The sequence below is a fragment of the Hylobates moloch genome, unplaced genomic scaffold (assembly GCF_009828535.3).
Source record: "Hylobates moloch isolate HMO894 unplaced genomic scaffold, HMol_V3 SCAFFOLD_15, whole genome shotgun sequence".
Lineage (NCBI taxonomy): Eukaryota > Metazoa > Chordata > Mammalia > Primates > Hylobatidae > Hylobates > Hylobates moloch.
Genome location: NW_026652290.1, coordinates 30,003,712 through 30,029,354, shown reverse-complemented (window position 1 = coordinate 30,029,354; position 25,643 = coordinate 30,003,712). Strand labels below are relative to the sequence as shown.

Genomic DNA, 25,643 nt, shown 5'->3' with positions numbered 1-25,643 from the left:
CAATAAACATTTTAAAAGATGCTCAAATTCATTCACTGAAAGGAAATACAAATTACTATTACAAGATATCACTACACACACACTGGAGTGAGTGTAATGAAATTTTGCTGGGATGCAAAGACATTCATACACATTGATGGTAAAAGCTGAGCTGGCAAAAGCACTTTGGAAATGTTCATCTTCCAAAGCTGACGGATTCACACCTAACCATTCAGCAATTCTACTCCTAGATATGCCACTGTTAGGCATATATATGGTCATCAAAAGACATGTGTAAGATGTTGATAGCGGCACTTTTCCTATTAGCTAAAAACTGATAATACCCAAATGTCCATCATGAGTAGAACAGAGGCTGGGTATGGTGGCTCATGCCTATAATCCCAGCACTTTGGGAATGAGGCCCAGGAGTTCAATGGAGCTCCAGATGGAGCTGGTGGAGCCCAGGAGTTCGAGACCAGCCTGGGAAACATAACATAGAGATGGCAGCTCTACAAAAAATACAAAAATTAGCCAAGCATGCTGGCACATGCCTGTAGTCCCAGCTACTCGGGAGGCTGAGGTGGGAGGATCGCCTGAGCCCAGGAACAGAGGTTGCAGTGAGCCATGATTATGCCACTGTACTCCAGCCTGGGTGACAGAGCAAGATCCTGCCTCCAAAAAAAGAAAGAAAGAGAAAAAACTAAAAGAGTAGAATAGATATAAACTTTTTTTCACACACATACAGATGATGGAATATGACTCGGCAGTGAAAATTAACAACTACACACAATCTTTACCAAGAATATTTACATATATGCACACATACTTCAATGACATAACACTTTAACTGTAAGAGAAAAGGTATAATGGACCAGGTATGCAGGGAAACAGATACCTACACACACTGCTGGTAGAAGGCTAAGTGAGTACAAGCTACAGACGGCAATTTGGTACCATCTAACAAAAATCACAGGCACATTAATCCTTTCATCTAGTGATTCCCTGCTAGCAAAAATCTGCAAACATAAATGACCACTAGTGGTGATCCAGTTAAGTAATAATGTTACATAGGTAAAGTGGAATACATGCAGGTATTCAGAAAAAAAAGAAACAAAGAAGCTCTTTTATAAGCCAATGTGTAATAATCTCCAAGACAGGCAAGGCAGGAAACAGAACATGTATAAACCAGGCTACCGCTAGTGTAAAAAGGGGTGGGGTGGGAGGAGTTTCAATTTGTGTGTTTATGAAAGTCCATCTCAAAGGCCACACAATTTTGGTAACACTGGCTGCCTCCAGATAGGGTAACTAGTTGGTTGGAAAAGTGGCAAAGAGGATTTGCCACTGTTTAACTCATAATTTTAAACTACACAAATTCAAAAGGATAAACACAATGAAAACTTGCAGGAAAACGGCAATAGAAGACAGGATTAATATGCAGCACCCACTTGGACAGACAGAACAGTGTGTGGAGACGCACATTGTGAACTTTTGCTCCAAGAACCACCACAGGAACATACCAGGAAAACCAAAAGAATTCACAGACCCTTTGAAAGAAGTGGCTTGCTGCTGCAAACTCCGTTAAGACAGCCAAAAAACTGTGAGTTCCCAAAGTGTGAGGGGGGAAAAGTTTGCCTCTGAACATACATCCCCACTGGGGAACCTGAAAAATCCAGATCACAGGAGACGGATTTAACCTTACCTAGAGCTGAAATGGATTTAGAGAGCTGAGCAAACTATAAAAGTAGAAGCAGCAGCAGAAAGAGCCCTGTAGACACTCCCAGTCCCCAGCTTGAGTCCAAGGAAGCCATCCCTGGCTTTATCTCACAGGGGTCCTTGGGGAAGAAAAGGCAGCCAGCAGAACTGGGGAGGGGCCACAGGGTGAAGGAAGCTTCTAGCTGAACTTCGTAATAATTTCAACTGAGCACAAATTTTCCTGAGCAGAATGTGGTGGGGGACAAATGGGAAGTGCAGATACAAATGAAGAACCCACAGCCAAAGGTGCAGGCAGGCAGGCAGGGAGGGGCGAGGCCTGAGAGGCCTGCCTGCTTTCTCAGTAGGGAGGCCTGTAGCCTGGGGCAAGATGTCAGCCCTGCTCACCATGGTGGGGCATGGCGGGACTGAAACTGGCCTTGCTGGCTGTGTGGCAGCTGGGTGGGGGTCTATCACTGCTGGCTTTCTCCTACTTCCCTGGCAGCCTGTATGACGCAGAAGAGGCAGCCATAATCCCCCTGGGAACATAACTCCACTGATCTGAGAACCACTCCCCCGCCCCCCACAGTGGCCACAGCAGGCCCTGCCCAAGTAAAGTCTGACTCAGACCCACCTAACTCTGCCCTAACCTGATGGTTTTTCTCTACCCGCCCTGGTAGCCAAAGACAAAAGACATAAACTCTTGGGAGCTCTATGGCCTTGCCCATTACCTAAGAAACCAAAATACTTATCCTGGCCAACGTAGACAAGCTTGTATCCCCCCTATACTACTGCAGCTGATGCTTTCTTGAAAGCACCACCTCCTGGCTGAAGGCCAGCCAACTCAAGCCACTACAGAAACTCGTAACAGAACAACCCTGCTCCAAAAAGAGGAAAACAACAGCTAATTCCACCGCCTGCAACATCCTGGCTAACCAGAGATCCTGAGTCTGTCCACGTGGCAACTTCACTGCTAGCATAAACTAGCATTCAAGAAAACCAGTGCACTAAACAAAAATACAACCAGGGACTCCCACAGAGTCCACTTCACTCTCCTGCCACCTTCACCGAAGCAGGTGCTGGTATCCACAGCTCGGGGACCTAAAGACAGATCACATCACAGGACTTTCTGCAGACATTCCCCAATACCAGCCTGGAGCCCGGTAGCCCCAGTGGGTGGCTACCCCCAGAAGGGCATAACCACTGCAGTCCAGCTCTCAAGAATCCTCATCCTTAGGGGAAGGTGAAGAACACCCCATCAAGGGATCACCCTATTGGACAAAAGAATCTGAACAGCAGCCCTTGGGTTCCAGATCTTTCCAATGAAACAGTCTACTCAACTGAGAAGGAACTAGAAAACAAATTCTGGTAATACGACAAAATGAGGTTCTACAGCACCTCCAAAAGATCACACTAGCTCTCCAGCAACGGATCCAAACCAAGAAGAAATCTCTGAATTGCCAGATAAAGAATTCAGAAGGTTGATTATTAAGCTACTCAAGGAGGTACCAGAGAAAGGTGAAAACCAACTTAAAGAAAATTTAAAAGGACTCCAGAGAAACAGATATCATAAAGAAAAGACAATCAAACTTCTGGAAATGAAAGACACATTTGAGATATGCAAAATACACTGGGAAATTTCAACAACAGACTAGAACAAGTAGAAAAAAAGAACTTCAGAGCTCGAAGACAAGGCTTTCAAATTAACCTAATCCAAGAAAGACAAAGAAAAAAAGAATCAAAAAAAATGAACAAAGCCTCCAAGAAATTTGGGATTATGTTAAACAACCAAACATGAGAATAACTGATGTTCCTGAGGAAGGAGAGGAGAGAAATCAAAAAGTTTGGAAAGTTTACTTGAGGGAATAATTGAGGAATACTTTCCTGGTGTTGCTGGAAATCTAGACATCCAAATAAAAAAGCTTGAAGAACACTCAGGAAATTCATTGCAAAAAGATTACCACCTAGGCATATAGTCATCAGGTCATCTAAAGTAAGACAAAGGAAAGAATCTTGAAAGCTGCCAGGCAAAAGCATTAGGTAACCTATAAAAGAAAGCCTATTAAATTAACAGCAGATTTCTCAGCAGAAGCCCTACAAGCCAGAAGGGATTGGGGTCTTATCTTTAGCCTCCTTAAACAAATTAATTATCAGCCAAGAATTTTGTATCCAGCAAAACAAAGCTTCATAAATGAAGAAGAGATACAGTCATTTTCAGACAAACAAATGCTGAGAGAATTCGCCACTACCAAGCCAGTCCTACAAGAAATGCTAAAGTGAGTTCTAAATCTTGATACAAAACTCACAATATGCCTGAATAGAACCTCCTTAAAGCATAAATTTCACAGGACCTATGAAACAATATTGCAGTGCAAAAAAACAAGGTATCCAGGAGACAACTACCATGATGAATAAAACAATACCTCATATCTCAATATTAACGCGGAATGTAAACTGCCTAAATGCTCTACTTAAAAGGTACACAATGGGCCAGGCTCAGTGGGAGGCCAAGGCAGGCAGATCACCTGAGGTCAGGAGTTTGAGACCAGCCTGGCCAATATGGTGAAACCCTGTCTGTACTAAAAATACAAAAAAATTAGCCAGGCATGACGGCGGGCACCTGTAATCCCAGCTACTCGGGAGGGTGAGGCAGGAGAATCGCTTGAACCTGAGAGGCGAAGGTTGCAGTGAGCCAAGAACATGCCATTGCACTCCAGCCTGGGCAACAAGAGTGAAACTCCGTCTCAAAAAAATAAAAAGATACACAATGGCAGAATGCATAAAAATCCACCAACCATGTATCTGTTGTCTTCAAGAGACTCACCTAACACATAAGGATTCACATAAACTTACTGTAAAGGGGTGGGAAAAGATATTCCACACAAATAGAAACCAAAAGCAAGCAGGAGTAGCTATTCTTCTATGAGACAAAACAGACTTTAAAGCAACAAGTTAGAAAAGACAAAGAGGAACATTATATAATGATACAAGGATTAGTCCAACAGGAAAATATCACAATTCTAAATATATATGCACCTAACACTAAAGCTCGCAAATTTATAAAACTGTTACTACTAGACCTAAGAAATGAGATAGATGGCAATACAATAATAGTGGGGGACTTCAGTACTCCACTGACAGCACTAGACAGGTCATCAAGACAGAAAGTCAACAAAGAAACAATGGAATTAAACTATACCCTGGAGCAAATGGACTTAACAGATACCTATAGAACTATCCACCTAACAAGTACAGAATATATATTCTTTTCCTCAGCCTGGAACATTCTCCAACATGACAGGCTACAAAACAAATCTCAATAAATTTTTAAAAATCTAAATTATATCAAGTATTCTTGCAGATCACAGTGGAATAAAATTGGAAATCAACTCCAAAAGGAACCCTCAAAACTATACAAATACATGGAAATTAAATAATCTGCTCCTGAATGATCTCCGGGTCAACAATGAAATCAAGATGGAAATTTAAAAATTATTTGAACTGAATAATAATAGTGATACAACCTATTAAAACCTCTGGGATACAGCAAAAGCAGTGCTAAGAGGAAAGCTCATAGCCTTAAATGCCTAAACCAAAAACTCTGAAAGAGTACAGATAATCTGAGGTTACACTTCAAGGAATTAGAGAAACAAGAACAAACCACACTCAAACCCAACAGAAGAAAAGAAATAACTAAGATAAGAGCAGAACTAAATGAAATTGAAACAAAAATACAAAAAAGATAAATGCAACAAAAACCTGGTTCTTTGAAAAGATAAAATCGATAGACCATTAGTGAGATTAACCAAGAAAAGAAGAGAGAAGATCCAAATAAGCTGAATTACAAATGAAATGGGAGATATTGCAACCAATACCACAGAAATACAAAAGATCATTCAAGGCTGCTATGAACACCTGTATGTGCATGAACTAGAAAATCTGGAAATATACAAGCCTCTTAGATTAAAGCAAGAAGAAACAGAAACTATGAACAGATCAATAACAAGCAGCGACACTGAAACAGTAATTTAAAAAACTGCCAACAAAAAAAGTCCAGAACCAAATGGATTCACAACTGAATTCTAACAGACATTCAAAGAATTGGTAGCAATCCTACTGAAACTATTCCAAAAGATGGGGAAAAAAAGGGAATCCTCTCTAAATCATTCTATGAAGCCAGTATTACCCTAATACCAAAACCGGGAAAGATCATAACAAAAAAAGAAAACTACAGACCAATATCCCTGACGAACATAGATGCAAAAATCCTCAACAAAATACTAGCTAGCCAAATCCAACAGCATATCAAAAAGATAATATACCATGATCGAGTGGGTTTCACACCAGGGATGCAGGGATGGTTTAACATATGCAAGTCAACAAATGTGATATACCACATAAACAATTTAAAACAAAAATCATATGATCATCTCAGTAGATGTAGAAAAAGCATCTATCAAAATCCAGCATCCCTTTATTATTAAAACCCTCAGCAAAATCAACATAGAAGGGACACACCTAAAGGTAATAAAAGCCACCTATGACAAACCTACAGCCAATATTAGACTGAAAGGGGAAAAGTTGAAAGCATTCCCCGAGAACTGGAAGAAGACAAGGATACCCAGTTTCACCACTTCTATCCAACATACTACTGAAGTCCTAGCCAGAGCAATCAGACAAGACAAAGAAAGGGCATCCAAATCAGTAAAGAGGAAGTCAAACGGTTGCTGTTCACTAATAATATGATCATATACCTAGAAAACCCCCAGGACTCATTCAAAAAGCTCTCAGATCTGATAAATGAATTCAGTAAAGTTTCAGGATACAAAATCAATGTGCACAAATCAGTGGCACTGCTATACACCAACAGCAACCATGTAGAGAATCAAATCAAGAACTCAACCCCTTTTATGACAACTGCAAAAAAAATAAAATACTTAGGAGTATACCCAACCAAGGAGGTGAAAGATCTCTACAAGGAAAACTACAAAATACTGCTGAAAACTACAAAATACTGCTGAAAACTACAAAAACTACAAAATACTGCTGAAAAAAACCACAGACAACACAAATGGGACACATCCCATGCTCATGGATGGGTAGAATCAATATTGTGAAAATGACCATATACTGCCAAAAGCATTCTACAAATGCAATGCCATTCCCATCAAAATACCGCCATCATTCTTCACAGAACTAGAAAAAAAATCCTAAAATTCATATGGAAAAACAAAGAGCCCACATAGCCAAAGCAAGACTAAGCAAAAAGAACAAATCTGGAGGCATTACATTACTTGACTTCAAACTACACTATAAGGTCATAGTCACCAAACAGCATGGTACTGGTATAAAAACAGGCATATAGACCAATGGAATAGAATAGAGAAGCCAGAAATAAAGCCAAATACTTACAGCCAACTGATCTTCAACAAAGCAAACAAAAACATCAAGGGGGAAAGGACACCCTATTCAACAAATGGTGCTGGGATAACTGGCAAGCCACATGTAGAAGAATGAAACTGGATTCTCATCTCTTATACAAAAAATCAAATCACGATGGATCAAAGACTTAAATTGAAGACTTGAAACTATAAAAACTCTAGAGGACAACATTGAAAAATCCCTTCTAGACACCGGCTTAGGCAAAGATTTCATGACAAACAACCCAAAAGCAAATGGAACAAAAACAAAGATAACTAGGTGGAACTTAAAACAGGGAACTTCTGCACAACAAAAGGAACAGTCAGCAGAGTAAACAGACAACCCACAGAGTGGGAGAAAATCTCCACAATCTATACATCTGAAAAAGGACTAATATCTAGAATATATAAGGAACTCAAATTAGCAAGAAAAAAATCCCATCAAAAAGTGGGCCAAGGACGTGAATAGACAGTTCTCAAAAGAAGATATACAAATGGCCAACAAACATATGAAAAAATGCTCAACATCACTAGTGATCAGGGAAATGTAAATCAAAACCACAATGCAATACGACCGTACTCCTGCAAGAATCAAAAAATAATAGATGTTGGCATGGATGCAGTGAAAAGGGAACACTTTCACACTGCTGGTGGGAATGTAAACTAGTACAACCACTGTGGAAAACAGTGTGAAGATTCCTTAAAAAACTCAAAAGTAGAACTACCATTTGATCCAGCAAAACCACTACTGGGTATCTACCCAGAGGAAAAGAAGTCATTATATGAAAAGGACATTTGTACACACATATTGATAGCAGCACAACTTGCAATTTCAACAATATGGAACCAGCCTAAATGCCTATCAACCAACGAGTGGATAAAGAAAATGTGATATATATACACATACACACACACACCATGGAATATTACTCAGCCATAAAAAGGAATGAAATAATGGCATTCATAGCAACCTGGATGGAGTTGGAGACCATAATTCTAAGTGAAGTAACTCAGAGATGGAAACCTAAACATCGTATGTTCTCACTTATAACTGGGAGCTAAGCTATGAGGATGCAAAGGTGTAAGAATGATACAACGGACTCTGGGGACCCAGGGGAAAGGGTGGGAGTGGGATGAGGGAGAAAAGACTACGCATTGGGTACAGTGTACGCTGCTTGGGTAATGGGTGCAACAAAATCTCAGAAATCACCACTAAAGAACTTATCCATGTAGCCAAACATCACCTGTTTCCCAACAACTACTGAAATAATTTTAAAAATTAAAAAAAAAACTCCCAAAGACAGCTCCCAATAAACAAATGAAATGGAATAGTGATCGAGTGACGAAAAGCCAACAGGCAGAGCAAAGAGTTGCTGAACACAAATAAAGGTCCGTGACACCAAACTGTGCCTATGCAACTGGATCCTCCCAAAGATGAGCAAAGTAGCCACTCAAGACCTGTTTTCAAAATGTCTGCAATATAAGGAGAAAACTTCCACTGATCCAAAAAACAGTTAAACCAGGTTCAGAAAAGGCTTTAAAGAAAGAGCAGAGATGAACGGGCAGCAGTCTAAGGTAAGACTTTAGAGCAACTTCTCTTTAAATTACTGAGATGCTGGGTGTGACTGACCTCCCCAAACTCCCCAATAAAATATAGTGGAAAGAGCAGAGGATGCTAAATGTGAACCTAGGGGAAAGAACTCCAGTAGCCCTGGCCCTTCAATTCAGTCACTCTGCTCTGGGTGGAACACAACAAAACATCAAAGGGAGTTGTTCTCGAAGCGTCCTCACATACTGTGTACGAATGCACATCGTAATAGAGATAAACAGGGAAACTCGCCCTACTTCTGTTCTCCTGATACTGGTCCAGCCGTCAATCTAATGGACTCAATCAGGAAAAGAAAAAATGAGAAAAGATACAGCAAACCACTCTGATTGTCCTGTAGATATCGCATTATATGATTTAATAGTTGGCCTCTTTTATCATTTTCCTCACTTTAAGTTCCTAACAAAACTCTGAACGTCTTTAGGATGCAGCTTCTACATACTTTTTTTTGAAGAATCACATATGAGGGAAATTTCCTTACAAAGGACATTTCAGAATCTTAAGAAGCCAAGAAAGGTCTAACCAGGAGCAAGAGTGACACCTAGTGGGCACTGCAAGAAATTCACCTATACGGCACCCACATTGGTGAGCCCTTTCCTCCTGGGGCCCTGGGTTTGTTTGCATTATCACCAAGGGCAAGTTCTCCCATTTTACTAACAGTGATTTGCAAATCTTCTCTTCCTCCTACCTTCTTGGCTGTTTAGTTCTTCCATTAAAGAGAGAACACTAACCAAGAAAATGAGTATAAGCCAACTCATCTTTTTGACTTAACGTGGTAAAAGACTGTCAATAAAAAACTAAAATAAAATAACAAACTAAAGTAGAATTGGGGCCAGGCACAGCAGCTCACACCTGTGATCCTGGCACTTTGGGAGGCCAAGGGAGACACTGAGGCCAGTTCAAGATCAGCCTGGACAACATCGTGAAACCCCGTTTCTATAAAAAATTCAAAACTTAGCCGGTCTTGGTGGTGTGCGTCTGTAGTCCCACCTACTGGGGACGCTGAAACGGGAGAATTGTTTGAGCCCAGGAGGTCAATGCTGCAGTAAGCCTTGATCACACCACTACACTCCATTCTGGGTGACACAGCGAGACCCTATCTCAAAAAATAAATGAATAAAGTAGAACTGGAAGAACTAGCTTTTCATTACACAGCTTATATTCACACTATTTTAAATCCCAACTAGCACAGGTATATCTTAGAATCTTAGTATATTTAATTAATAGTAACAATAGTACCTTTCTTTCAAGGGATTTATTCATTCAACAAACACTTTCCCTTCTGCAATGGGCACTGTTTTAACTCATTTAATCCACCCAACAACCTTATAAGGTAGGTACTAAAATTAACTAGCCCCTTCTATATAGGAAGAAACTCAGGCACAGAGATGTTAACTAACTGCTAAAAGGTAGCACGCCAGAGCACAGCTGGGTTAGGATCCTTATCCAGAATACTTTGCTCCATTAAACTGGCCTGAAAGGTCCTGTCACCCAGTTCTGGCCCAAGAATACTCCGTGACAGGGAATATTCCGTTAGCCTCTTAGTCTCGCAATATCCTAAGAAGCTGATACCTCTCAAGACTGCCTCCTCCTTTTAACCCCCCTGTATGAGCCCTTGATACCTCCTCTAGCCTGGACCAGGACTCCAGCCTCATAACTCATCTCTACACTGCCCACCCATCCTTCACGCAGGGCCCCATCCTGGCTCTTATTCCATCATTCCCTGGTACAGCTGCATTAGAGGCTCCCCAAGGCTCTAAATGTTCATTTCACACAGCCTCTCCTCGCCTGGTGCTTCAGCAAGTAAGCATTAAACATTCGGGGTCTAGTGGCAGACAACTTAGGGTGTCCATCTTGGTGCTGTCTTTGGGCAAATGGCTTAACCTTTCTCAGCCAGTGCCCTCCTCTGCAACTACCTCATCAGAGTGGGAATCAAAGGAAACATTTTTAGACACTTAGCACCATGTTTAACTTATGTTATGCCAAGGCATAGATGAAAAACCACCTCTACAGCATAGAACATCCTCACATTCTCCCAAAAAGAAACTTTTTGTGCACTCTAGACTCTTGGTATTCCTCTAGTAGAATTGGGCACATTCTATCTTATTTGTAGGCATGGCTTCTACACATACACACAGATTTCCCCAGGTTTACATCAATTCTACTTGAGGACAGATTACAAGTCCTCCAGATCGAAGTATCCCCTGTAACACACAGCACAACATCTTGCCTTTGGCATGCATCCAATGAATGTGGATTAACTGAGTCACTTCCCCCCTGCTTAAGAAGACAGCCCACAAAAAAAGGCTGCAGTCTAGCTCCCGGAAGGAAAGTTTCTACCCAGGGATGATGGCCTTATTTCAAGGCAAGTCCCCTCTGAACTTCCATCAGCTTCAGGACTATCCCAACTCAAACAGGCTGTGAAATGCGCAAGCAACAAAGCTGCTAGGTAAGCAACAATTGTTGGGGGAAGGGAATACGGCAAAGGAGGTGCAGTTAAAAACCCAAACATGGTATAAAGGGAATTCTTCCTTCCAACCAAGCCTTACAAAGCCCATGTCCATTGTGCCTTCTGTGGCCAGATGCAGGGGCCAGTTACGAAGGGCATGGGTGTGTATATGCCTGGTGAACGCCACTCATGTTACCTGGGATCATTTTGATAGCTGTGTTCACTTCACTCCATTTGTGTACCCGGTCAAACTTCCAGTCCAAGATAAAATTCCCATTATCTGTCACCACAGGACCCTAGAAGATAATTTTCCACAGTGACCAAGTATGCAGATACAGGTAGGCAGAGAAGGACAGGAAAGTAGAGGGGATAACCAAAGACAAGGATGCATTTTAACCTGCTCCCACTTTATGCTTTCCAGAAGGTGTGCTGTGAAGTGGTAATAAGCAGGAGCTTTGAAATCAGAAAGACTTAGATTGGAGTCTTTTTTTTTTTTTTTTTTTTGAGAGAGAGAGAGAGAGAGAGAGAGAGAATATAAGCCTCTCAACAAATGTATCAAGCTATTTTTACTCACATGAGCTCCCACTATGACTACGTGAACACGTCACAATTATCACCACATTCCTATCTGATTTCTGGTTCATTGTTCTTACTTCCTTAAGTTAGTCCAAAATTCATTGTTCTTATCTGCTTCCTTAAGTTACTACTTGGCTAATAAGAAAAAGGGCAAGAAACAGAGTCCAAAAGACAATAAGAACACTAGCAGCAATGTGGCTTTCAAATAAGAACTCTGACAGGGTCAAGGTTGAATGACTTCTCAATTTCGTGCTGCATTTCTTTCATGCGCCAACAATCTGAATGTCAGTCAGAGCACTGTACAACCACTAGGAATAGAACTACAGTTTTTTTTTAAAGTCACAGAAACACTGGGGACAAAATATATCAAAATAAAAATGTATCAGGGTAGGGTGACAGATCTTTTCGATATCCTCCAAAATGTTTATGTAGTTACATATGTAACTGTGGTTAGCTTCTGGATTGCTGTCTTTGCTTATTTGTTTATTTAAGTATAAAAAAGAGGGAAAAGTTCTGCGCAATCCACTTTAGAAGCTAAAGAGAAACACGAAAAATTTGGACCATCTGGAGTGTATTCCTGGGGAAGAGTTCACACACCACAAGAAATTCTACTTCTTGTCACATTTAACCACAGAATGAGAAGAAAGAAGAGGGAGAAAAGAAGTTACACCATGGAACCTAAAAAACTTTCTGCTCCAAACGGGTTCCCAAAGCCAGTGTTTCACAGCTGCCAATCAGGGTGTTCCAGGCCTCAGGCACAAAGGTCAGATTACCTGTGGGATGTCAGAACCTGAGGCACAGGGAAAGAATCATTCCCCTATCTGTACAAAGGAGATGCACTGTATTAAGTGTGGTCTTGTCTACACAAGTTTGAATGCAGAAACTAACAGGCCAACTCTCTGAAAATAAACAAATACATCAATTAAAAATAAACAAAAGCCAATTGCCTGGTGGAGACACACAGGACCTAACTGGAACAGAAGGGAGCACACCACACTGAAAACCTGAGTGCACCCAGCACACCCCTGGCCCAGCCAGGCCACTCACAGCCTTGTTGACAGCCATTCGAAGTTCAACCACGCCCCCAAACTTCTGGCTCACAGCTCGGCTCACTGGGACATAGGCCATTGGGATGACCTCGATGGGGATTCCCTTGTGCCACTGATCCCCCAGATTCTTCGAATCTTTCCTGGAAAGAAGGAGTCAAAAAGTACAATAAAAGTAAATAAGTTCAACAGTACAGGCAAACACCAAATTCAGGAATGGGGTTAATTAGATGGTGGGAAGGCAAGGAAAGTGATCAGGGGCAATATACACATGGGGCTTCAAACGAATTACCTGTTTTACTATATAGGAAAAGAGCTATTTGAAATAAATATGACAAAAAATGTTAAAATCTGATATTGCTGGCTTGTGGGTATGCAGGTGTTTAATATTTATGCTCGTCCTGTGGCTATATTTCACAAGTAAATATACACATATAGCCGGGCGCGGTGGCTCACGCTTGTAATCCCAGCACTTTGGGAGGCCGAGGCGGGCGGATCACAAGGTCAGGAGATCTAGACCACGGTGAAACCCCGTCTCTACTAAAAATACAAAAAATTAGCCGGGCGTGGTGGCGGGTGCCTGTAGTCCCAGCTACTCGGAGAGGCTGAGGCAGGAGAATGGCGTGAACCCAGGAGGCGGAGGTTGCAGTGAGCCGAGATCGTGCCACTGCACTCCAGCCTGGGCCACAGAGCGAGACTCCGTCTCGTAAAAAAAAAAAAAAAAATATATATATATATATATATATATATATATACACATATACATATTTGAAATTAACATGCTCAGCACAAGTGCTTTTGACTAGATTCCTTGAAGGAGCATCTGAGAGCCTGGTCAAAGACTATCAATGACACCAGTCACCTGCGGCAAACCCTGACCCAAGAAGAAGCAGGGCATGCTGAGTCACTGCCCGTGGGCAGGGCACATCCTGCCTCCTCTGAGGCTCCCTGTGAGGATACAGTGAGTGACATGACACATGAGAGCATGCTCTGCTAATAGGGTGACAAGCTGTTTCCCCGTTCCACTGAACACATGAAACAATGCTAGAGATCACGGCTGCAGACAACTGCTGTGATTAGCAACATCTACCTTCAGCCTAGAAGCAGAACATAAGGTCTCCTAGACACTGTACTAAGTCCTAGCCATCAGTCTCAGAAGGTCAGAGAGTCCCTGCAGCTCTCCATTTCCTCTTTCACAAAAATGGGGATGAGGCTTGGGGGTCCAATCTACCTCCTCAGTTGGCAGTTCAGACACCAGAAACTGTACCTGAAATCAGCGATCACGATGAAGCGACTAGCATAGCCAGCCACAATCTTCTCCTGGGTCAGGCAGCCTCTGCAGATAGGAAGAAAGCAAAGGAACACAGGAGTAAGACAAAAATCTCAGTTTGGGAACTAAGGTCAAATACAGGAATCCCAAATCCACTCAGTCCTGGCACTTAAAGAGAAACTTAACTTTTAATTTTTAAAGGGACATTCCCAGTCCCATCATGCTGCTCCTAGTAAATGGACTCTAGAAACATTACCCTGTGTCTGGGAGAAACCTAGAAAGCAGACAAGGTTCCCATTCAGGCCAGGCATAATTCCATCCAAATGCATCTGAGACGGAGCACTGTGTTCAGGGAGACGTCATCTGGACATGGCATGAATGGTTGGGTCTAGAAGCTGAGGAGGGCACGCTTTGAACAACCTGCAAGTCGACTATTTGCCAATGAGGGTGATGAAGTGGAGAGAGCCCAGGGCACTGAACCAGCAGATCTGGGTCCAGATCTACCTCTAGGGTTTAGCAGCTAAACTATCTCACATCTGCAGTTGACAGGATTAAGTAACACATAAGAAAATCTAATAAACAGTAAAGTGTGATTTTAAACAAATGCTGCATCACTCAATAGTTTGCTTGATTATAAGAACCAGCAGAACAGGATTTCACCTTTTTCAACTCACCATTCCCACCACTCCCCAAATCAGCACTTAAGAAATACCCAATTAATGTTTTCCAAAGGAACAAATAATATCCCTAACTGCTCACAGAGGTAAGCACGGCTTTAAAGCAAAAGTCACACACTGGTACCCACAGACCTAACAATCTAGCCCAGTATTATTTTGATTTGGCCTTCAGTTTTTAAAGTCTGAATCAACAAAAGAACACAAATTCACAGAGAATCCATTACGATGAATGATCTCACTAAAGAGGCCCGGGTTCCTTGTCACTAAATTGCTGCTAATGACCAGAAATGCTGAGTTGGGTCTAAGGCCATATGCTATCAATATCCTAGGAGAAAGACAAACTTGCATATGTCACAGTGGCAATTTGTTTACTCTGTATCCATCTTGCTTTGCTAAGGATTAACTGGCAGATACTCTTTAGCACAGAAGCCCCCATAACACTCACCCGCCGCCCTTGATGAGATTGAGATCAGCATCTACTTCATCAGCACCATCGATGGCAAGGTCAATCTGTATCGGGGGGAAGGTAAATATATAAAAACCACTTGAGGGGAGCCTCTGCTAATTGCCTGAGCATGCAATAGCTTATCAGATACTCAGCAGCCCTATTAGCTAATTCTAGTACTCCCATTTAACAAATCAAGAAATTGAGCTACAAGAGGTTAAGCTGCTCCACTAGGATCAAAGGGAAACAGCATAGGACTTGGGACTCTAACCGGGGTGCAGTTCTTACCCACAAGACTATGTTCTCTTTTCTGATTGATGGGCTTCTCTGTGGACAAGCTGGCGTTATTTAGAGCATGCATTCTCAGTGTGGGTGCTATCACCTCCCCCAAGAGGCAAAAATTAGTTTTTGGTGGTGAATAAAAAATCTTAGACATTACAATGAGTTTTGTCCCACCAAAGGGTCAATACAGTAATATCTGTGCTACTAAATTCCATTGGGGGTGGGAAAAATGCCAAAAAAAAAAAAAAAAAAAAAAAACTGATTCAGAAGTCTCTGTACTAACTGTGAGCAATCTCACAGGCAATTTCAAGTGGACATGAAGATCAAATGAAGAGACACATAAGAAAGTTGATGTGTTCCTGAACTGGAAATTATCTGGGGCATTGCCACTAAGAACCCACTTGTCTAGGCTTGCCCACTCCCTCTATTAGGAAGCTCCACCACAAGCCCCCAAAGCGGTTGAGGGGCAAATTGGTTCATCTAGCTTTCAAAAATCAAAATCAAGAAAGTTACACATTTCTCATCACTCAGGGTACTCTGCATGGACAATGTAGGAACCCCAAGTATATTTTTAAAGACAGCAAGCAGTATGCAGGGTACAAATTCTATTCATGATGCAGTGATTAAGTTGCTTGGCATGGCTGGCATGGCACAGGTATAAAAAATACAGTTCCATATGGGTCATGCTTGCTTCCAGCCTTTTACAGATTCTAGCCTTTGTCTGAAGTTACAGCCAGCACTGCTCTCCCCAGGCCTGCATTAACCCCAGAGCCAGGCTGCACTGTGGCAATTCTCAGGGGTATGGAAAGTGGCAACCTTTTCTGTCTGGGCTCCAGGCCCACCTTCAGCCCAAACCACTCTCTTCACAGCTGCTGAACACATGATCAGCCTGTGCCCCTGGCTCTGCCCACAGAAATCCCCAAGTCCTTCCCATAGTTCTTACTAACCCCCGTGAGGCCCATGTGTATGAGAGAAACATGGGCTACTAGATCACCATCAAGTCTCAATCCCCTGCCTGGTTTTCCAGGTGCCATAAAACCATCCCACTTTTCCTATCCAGCTTTGCTTTCCCTCTGCCCACTATGCACCAACGCAGTCCACTCACTCTGTCCTATCACCCCAGCCAGTCCGAGCAGTGTCCATTTGCCCACATGGAGCTGTTCCTGTGGTTCCCATCTACCACTCTCTGGAGTGTTCTCTCCTGCCCTTGCCACCTGGCCTTTACAGCCCAATTCAAACTTTACCTCTTCCCAAAAAACTCAAACTAGCATTAGTCTAGAAGAGATGTGCCTGAGTTCAAATTCTGATTCTGCCACTTAAAAACTGTGGCATTAGCCATATGACTTACCCTCTCTGTGCCTTTTTCACATCTATAAAATGGGAAAATTATGGTATCCTATCTTCAAGAATATTGGAGATGAAACAGTTTAATACAGGTACAGCACTCAGCACAAAAGCTGGTACCTAATAATGGCTCAGAAAATGCCAGCTAGGGTGTGTGATGCTGCTCACCCTCACCAATGTCCGTCTCCTCTGGACTGCCCCTGTGTTAGTCTTTACCACAAAAGTTAGTTTTAATGTTTTCAAATGTCCGTGGCTGCCTCAGATGATTCTTCCTTATTTCCACTTAGTGGCAAGCTCCATGAGCTGGCTCACTCTTATACCTCTGCACAAAGACCTCAGAAAGCCCTGGATGCAGCCCTGGGCTTGCCTACTTCTCTTCACTACATTCACACTGAGCCCTCGGGGTTAAACCGCAAGGAATGTGGTTGAAAGGAACCACCTCAGCACTTGTGACCTCAGCCAAAATTAATACTCAAGGTCCCAGGAGAAAACTTGGTACAACTAACTGACATCTTCCCTAGATTTGACAAGCTATCTGGAGCCCACGAACAAGTGACAGCCATAAAAAAGCGGACAGAAATACTCAGTGGTCTGCCTCTGAGTGGCGATCTTACCTCTGGGTGTCGATCCAGATCACTGAGGGTCAAGCCATACTGCAGGATGAGCTGGCGGGCCTGCGGAGGACAGGGAAGAGCAACCACAATCATTTACTTGAGTTCATGGCAAGGATTCTCAGAATTCTTCTGGATTTAAGTGTCCCAAGTCCTGCCCAGGCTCTCTCCCAAAGCCCAGCATGGCCCACCAAGAGGTAGGAGATCTAGCCCCATGAATGGCAAAACTAACTGCTGATTCAACCTGGGAGCTGGAAAAAGGCAAACAGCACAGCAAAGACCCTGTTCCAATGTGAAACTAAGAGCTCCTCGTCAGTGACTTGTGATGAAAGAGAATGCCATGGCATCCTAAAGCTTCCAGCAAAACAAGTGCGACAAAAAATTCCTAACATAGGCTGGGCGCGGTGGCTCACGCCTGTAATCTCAGCACTTTGGGAGGCCGAGGCGGGCGGATCACAAGGTCAGGAGATCGAGACCATCCTGGCTAACACAGTGAAACCCCATCTCTACTAAAAATACAAAAAATTAGCTGGGCGAGGTGGCGGGCACCTATAGTCCCAGCTACTCAGGAGGCTGAGGCAGGAGAACGGCGTGAACCCCATGGGGCAGAGCCTGCAGTGAGCCGAGATCGCTCCATTGCACTCCAGCCTGGGCAACAGTGAGACTCTGTCTCAAAAAAAAAAAAAAAAAAAAATTCCTAACACAAAACCAAATCCACAACTTATTAGAAAAGCTTTTAAAACAATCCAATGGTATAAAAACAGACTGAGGAAGATCACTATGAATGGACATGGAGTAGTTTCCAGCCCACACTGTTAAGTAAATATGAGGAAAAGAATATATACACTTAAAAATGCCAGAATCCAGAAAGACTAAGTGAGGAAGTCAGCAAATTTAACACACTCGACTGGGAGAGATTTAGGATGTTTGTGAAAAAGTCAGCACCACTGACTTTATAGTCATGCTTCAGAGCTAACCTTCTTAAAAAGGTGACAAAAGGGGAGAACAGTGGTAACAGCCATCACATGGCTCTGAGCAGGATTCGTAGCTGGAATAAAGATACCTCAAACCTTCATGTTTGAATGCCCAAGTCCCAGCGATGTGGGTTTATGTTGATGTCATTGCTTATAATGCACAGAAACCAAAGGATGGAACACTTTTTTGTAAAGACAAGCCTTCACAACATTTTCTGCTAAAAACAAAAAGCACCTGAGATTAAGATCAGAAGGTCCAGGTTCTAATCTTAAATGAGCCAGCCCTGTGACCCTTGGCAATTTTTCTCATCTATAAAAAGATAGGGACAGATGAAATGACTGAGGCCAACCTTCTAATCTAGAATCCTAAGACTCTATGGCTAAAATATAAAGATCTTGAAAATTGTAATGTTAGATCCTGATTCAAACAAACTAAAAAATATATTTTTAAAGGATAAGACAATAAAAAAATTTGAACCCCAGACTTGATGTTATTAAAAATTATTGATGTTATTAGAAATTATTGCTTTTAGTATTGTTGTGATGTTTAAAAGACTCCCCATTTTTCAGAGAGACATATGAAATATATACAATGAAATGATATTATGCCTGGAATTTGTTTCTAAATAACAAGTGTCAGGGGGATATTTAGGTATGGATGAAACAAGATTGGCTGTGAACTGATAATTATTGAAACTGGATGCTGAGTACATGGAAGTTCATTTTATTGTTCTCTCTCCTTTCTAAACTTTTAAATTTTCCATAATAAAAAGCTAAAATAAAATGCTGGCTGAATAAGCAAGTTCAAAAAAAAACTTATGATTTTGTACTTATTAAAGAGAAATATATGCTGAAAAGGAAAACAGCAAAAATAGTATTGCTAGATTATTTCTTAATTCTTAGATTTCTCCAAAAGTACTATTAGAACTACGCAGCCGTTAAAAACAAAAAGCGAGAGAGAGATCATGTCCTTTTCAGGAACATAGATGGAGCCAGAGACCATTATCCTTAGCAAACTAGCACAGGAACAGAAAACCAAATACCACATGTTCTCACTTGTAAGTGGGAGCTAACAGAAGGCAACAATACACACTGGGGCTAACTGAAGGATAGAGGGTGGAGAGTGGGAGGAAGGAGAGGATCAGGGAAAATAACTAATGGGTACTAGGCTTAACACCTGGATGACAAAATAATCCGTACAGCAAACCCCCATGACCTGGGTTTACCTACATAACAAACCTGCACACGTACCCCTGAACTTTAAAGTTTAAAAAAGTAAAAGTAGTATTAGAGAAACTATCCTAACTTCAGATCTGAGACTATAAAAACATTGGAAAGTGGCCTCGGAGAGGGCCCCAATAATCCTCACCTCCTGATATTCATCCCTTTGGATCATCCCTTCCCATTATCCCAGAGTTGGTCTGTGTCAGTGACCATGGCACAAAGCGGAGGTGATGATACGACACTTCTGAGATTAGTTTATAAAGAACGCTGCAGAGGGAGGGCAGGGGTAAGGCTGCAGACTGGCATGCTCCTCTCTCTCTCTCTCTCTCTTTCTCTCTCTCGCGCACACACACACACACACACACACACACACACACACACACACACACACCACACACACACACACACACACACACACACACACACACACACACACACCGGGGTATTAAACCAATCATTAACACATCGCAAACAGCCATGCGCAGTGGCTCCTCATGCCCGTAATCCCAGCACTTTGGGAGGCCAAGGTGGGTGGATCACTTGAGGCCAGGAGTTCAAGACCAGTCTGACCAACATGGTGAAACCCCATCTCTACTAAAAATACAAAAATTAGCTAGGCGTCATGGTACCTGTAACCCTAGCTACTCAGGAGGCTGAGGCAGGAGGATCACCTGAGACCAGGAGGTGGAGGGTGGCAGTGAGCCGAGATAATGTCACTGCACTCCAGCCTGGGCGAGAGAGCAAGACTCCGTCTCAAAAACAAACAAACAAAAAACACACTGCTAACTGATAAGGACATTTTAAAAATAGCTGTCATGTCCTGAACAAGGAGTTGGCTCTCCTTCCCCTAAAAGGCACACTATCTCTCCTTCTTCTCTACCATATACTTATAAAATATTGCATACGTGAATGTAGCATTAATTCTTTGAACATTTGTGGAGTGCCAGGCACCACACCAGACACTGAAGATAGTAACACACACTCTCCATGCACAAGGGCCTCTATATTCTTATATAAATGTATATACCTTAAATCAGGGGTGTCCAGCCTTTTGGTTTCCCTGGGTCACACTGGAAGAAGGAATTGTCTTGGGCCACACATAAAATACACTAACACTACCAATAGCTGGTGAGCTTAAAAAAAAAAAAAAAAAAAAAAAAAAAAACTCAATGTTTTAAGAAAGTTTATGAATTTCTGTTGGACCACATTCAAAGCCATCTTGGGCCATGAGTTGGACAAGCTTGCCTTAAATGATCACTACAACCAACTGAGCTATGCCTCCTCACCACAACCACCAGCCGCCCACCCCAGTACCTGACCAAAGCCTGGCACATGAGAAGAGCCTGGTCGGTGAGCACTGTCTGTTTCTGCAGCTGGGAGGCCCACTGTGATTCCCCTGGATACCCCCATACTCCACCCTCAACTTCTGCAAGCCCTGAGACTCTCCCGTCTTCCCCAACAGACAATAAACAACAACACAAGTGGAGCATCTGTACTCCCTTAAAGCAGTTCTGTGCCCCAATTCACAACACAAGGCTCAGGAATTCTGCCGGTTTGTTAAAATGGTCAACTGAAGTCTGGGCCCCTGTACAATGACTTCAGGATCCCACTAGGAGAGAACACTTCAAGCCTGTTCCCATCAGCAAGTTCTCCAACTCTCCCTTCTCCTCACCTGTGACTTACCTCCCCACAGGAGTGGTCCAGGAGCACTACAGAGAAGTCCTGATTACAAATGGTGTGAGCCTCATCCTTCCTGAATGTTAGGTTGAACTGTGTTCCCCCCAAAAAAGATCTATTGGAGTTCTAGGCCTCAGTACTTCAGAATGTGACGTTTTATGGAGACAGTGTCTTTAGAGAGGTAATCAAATTCAAATGAGGCCATTAGAGTAAGCTCTACATCAATATGACTGACGTCCCTATTAAAAGTGGAAATTTTGACACAGAAACAAATAGGCCCACAGGGAGAACAACATGTGAACATGCAGGCAGAGATCAGGGGAACGGGCCTACAGGCCAAGGAACACCAAAGCATATCAGCAACCCACCGAGAGAGTTAGGACGAAGGCACAGGACAGATTCTCCATAGTCTCAGAGAACCAATTCTGCCAACACCTTCATCTCGGACTTCTAGCCTCCAGAACTCTGAGACAATACATTTCTATTTTTTTTTTAAGTCTGTGGAACCTTGTTATGGCAGCCTTGGCAAACTGATGCATGGAGTTCAACAAACAGCATGAGGGTTTTGACCCACTACTGGCTCAGTGAGCTTATGCAGCCTCTGGTGCTCCACTGAGATCTGCATCTGCTAGACACCAGAAGCTTCTAACAGGGAAGCAAAAGAGTCTCCGGAGCGTGTAGAGTAAACACCCCTGCCTGCCTCTTCTGGCCAAAGCTCTGGAAAGTGCAAGGAGCAGGAAAGCTAATGATTAGCTTGTGATTCTGAAGAAAGGCAAGAAGCAAACCCCACAGCTGGCACCTGTAAACGTCTCATGATTAGGGACAGTGGCACTTGGCAGGCTACTGGTACTTCTGTTTTCCCTTAATTTTACAATAAAACCTGAAAATGTAGTTTTATTATTTCACAAAATGTGGTTTTCAGGTTTTATGGTGCTTACATAGTAGAAGCGTAAACATTTTCCCTTCTACTACCTAATCAAGGTAGAACCAAAGGCAGAGTGAGCAATAAATGCTGTTTTTGGTTTAAACCAGTTCTGGCTTTCAAGTGCTTTACCTTCTTCTTTACCTTCTATCTTTAAAATTAAAGGCCTTTAATTTTAAAGAGCAAATCCACCAAAATCATTTAAATCCCTACAGGTTTACTTGTTTAAAAAGTAGGGCATGAAACTGTTAGGGGTCAGGATACCCCAAAATAAAAGCCTCAGAAACATCCTCAGGAGCTGCCAGGCATGGTGGTTCACTCCTGTAATCCCAGCACTTTGGGAGGCTGAGGATGGCAGATCACCTGAAGTCGGGAGTTTGAGACCAGCCTTGCCAACATGGTGAAACCCCATCTCTAGTAAAAATACAAAAAAAATTAGCCAGGTGTGATGCCATATGCTTGTAATCCCATCTACTAGGGAGGCTGAGGCATGAGAATCACTTGAACCTGGGAGGCGGAGGTTGAAGTAAGCCGACATCACACCACTGCACTCCAGCCTGGGTGACAGAGTGAGATTCTGTCTCAAAAAAACAAAACAAAACATAACAGAAGAAAGAAAAAAGAAAGAAACATATTCAGAAGCAAAAGTTTCTTTCAATTATTCTGCCCTCCTGACTCTGGTCCCTCATGCTCCCGAGGACAGCCTTAGAAACTAGAATCCCTCCTCCCCAAGGCAGGTCACAAACAACAACCACTTTCCTTTTCCCTTTTCCCCAAAGCCAGACATAAAACTGTGAAAGGAAAATACATCTTGAGGCCCCAAAATCACTCAAGGTGGGAACTGCTTAGGGCAAACCTGTTTCCCATTCTATTCAAAGTCACCCCTCTGCTCACTGTGATAAATGCATATCTGATTGCCTCCTTTGGAAAGGCTAATCAGATGCTCAAAAGAATGCAACCATTTGTCTCTTATATACTTATGACCTGGAAGCCCCCTTCCAGCTTCAAGTCTTCCCGCCTTTGCTTGAGTTGTCCCACCTTTCCAGACCAAACCAATGTTCATCTTGCATATATTGATTAACACCTCATGTCTCCCTAAAATGTACAAAACCAAACTGTGCTCTGACCACCTTGGGCACATGTTGTCAGGACCTCCTGAGGTGTATCACAGGCACGTGTCCTCAACTTTCGCAAAATAAACTTTCTAAATTACCTGAAACCTGTCACAGATTTTCAGGGTTGACATTTTGGTAACCACAGAGGGATTCTAAGTAGAGGTACTCCTGACACCTTTGACAAATCTATCAGTGCTTGGTACCAGCATGAGCTAATTTTATGGCTCAAACCAACAGGACAATTTGCTGAGGTCTGGGAGTACACCCTCCAGAGAATCCCTGATCTCCCCAAATCTGGTGAAAATCTAAAGTTTATTTTGCTGTACAACTCCCCCCACCTTTTTTTTTTTTTTTGGAGTTTTACTTGCTTCCAACAAGGAAGGCAAGATTTCCTGTTTCCATGACGATGGAAGGCAGGTAACTCCTTTATGGAGTTTGAGCTCGCTCCCAGCAGGGAATATGAATTCAAGTTTTTTTGTTTTGTTTTTTTTCCTCCTGCTTCTAGAGCGGTATAAAGCAGTCTTTAGCCTGAGACCCATCCCTAGGTAAGTAGCTGAATTGGGGTTTTGTCTTGTCTAAAGTTTAACAACTAGTTGGTCTTAATTTCTCCTTACCATTAGAGCACCCAGTGATCATATTGTTAGGGTTTTTATTGCTGTTGTTTTTTGCAGTCTTTCTCCCAACAGATTTGACCAACTGTACCTGACTTGATCAAATCCAAGTAAGAATTCCAAATTATGGGTAACAAACCCTTTCTAATTTGGCTAAAATTCCTCACAGCTGCAAAAGAGGGAAAAAAAAAACAAAACTATGCACTTGGTTTCTATGTTTGCTTCCTGTCTTAAAAAAACAAACAAATGTTCTTTCATTTACTTCTCTTCCACCCTATACCTCCTCCTTCCCCCTTTGCCATCTGCAGTACCAAAAAAAGTCTAGAAGTTTATAATGACTTGAAACCCTTTAAAGAATTCAGAACAAAGGTGCCACTCACTGCAGTTGGGGTGTTCTGTTTTCTTTGTGGAGTTTCAAGAGTCATGGGCACATTCTTCTTAGGTCTAAAGCTCTGTTTTCCTGTATTGCGTGACCTGACCTCTTTGGCTGTCGGGATACCAGAGATTACCTTGTACTGTGAGAGGATTTGACCATGGCATGTATAATGGCAAATGAGACAAAGGACTGTTATGTCTTTGTTTCAAAGCTAAACTACAAACTAAGTTCCTCCCAAAGACCAGGAATGAACAGGGACAGTGTAAAGGTTAGAAGCAAGATGGAGTCAGTTAGGTCCTATCTTCTTCACTGTCTCAGAATTTTGCAATGGGAAGTTTCATAACTTTAAATAATGACTATCAAACTTTTCATAAATAATCTAGATAAACAATTAAAATGAGTAAATCGGATAAATACTTGTAGACAAACTTGTCATAATTTAGAATCTAAACTTAAATTATAAATATTTCATTATTTGGGTATTTTCCAATAAAAATATATTATAGGAAAATATTCCTTCAAAAACAAGTGTCCTTAAAAAGGTGAACAATTTTTGTTTGGTTCAAAGCTTTTTTAAAGGTTATGTATAAAACAAGGTAAAAGGAACCACAAAATAAGAGAGATATAAAGAAAGCTATAAAAATAACAGGTTTTTTTGGTGAAAAAGCTTAAAGAGAAATAATTTTACATGAGAAAAAATCTTGTATGGTTAATTTGGACCTAGAATAAAATGACTGGTTGTTTAAGAAAGAGGTATGTTCAGGACAAACCAGAAAGTCCAAGCATGTCATGAAGAGTCTAAGGCACAATAAAAAGATAAAAAAAAAAAAAAAACTTTTATATGATCAAGCTGTCTATAATAAAATGGAAATTATAATGGTCTTTCTGGAGATTGGTTTTCATATTTTAAAAAACCATTTATATACCAAAGAATTTATAGAACAGTAAGGGATTGATTTCTTTTTTTTTAATTTTTTTAATTTTTTATTATTATACTGTAGGTTTTAGGGTACATGTGCACAATGTGCAGGTTTGTTATATATGTATCCATGTGCCATGTTGTTTTGCTGCACCCATTAACTCGTCATTTAGCATTAGGTATATCTCCTAATGCTCTCCCGCCCCCCTCCCCCCACCCCACAACAGTCCCCGGAGTGTGATGTTCCCCTTCCTGTGTCCATGAGTACTCATTGTTCAATTCCCACCTATGAGTGAGAACATGCGGTGTTTGGTTTTTTGTCCTTGCGATAGTTTACTGAGAATGATGTTTTCCAGTTTCATCCATGTCCCTACAAAGGACATGAACTCATCATTTTTTACGGCTGCATAGTATTCCATGATGTATATGTG

At 41.9% G+C, this 25,643-nt stretch overlaps 1 protein-coding gene across 1 annotated transcript in view; it reads right to left on the bottom strand.

The window, feature by feature from the left end:
• RPIA (ribose 5-phosphate isomerase A) overlaps window positions 1–25,643 on the bottom strand; it is a 66,039-nt gene that overhangs the window by 1,861 nt on the left and 38,535 nt on the right. The window contains exons 4-8 of the mRNA XM_032177053.2: window positions 17,398–17,457; window positions 15,158–15,222; window positions 14,033–14,101; window positions 12,767–12,908; window positions 11,340–11,439 (exon numbers count right to left, since the gene is read on the bottom strand). Coding sequence (XP_032032944.1) covers window positions 11,340–11,439; window positions 12,767–12,908; window positions 14,033–14,101; window positions 15,158–15,222; window positions 17,398–17,457 — 436 coding nt within the window. The remainder of the gene's footprint in view (window positions 1–11,339; window positions 11,440–12,766; window positions 12,909–14,032; window positions 14,102–15,157; window positions 15,223–17,397; window positions 17,458–25,643) is intronic.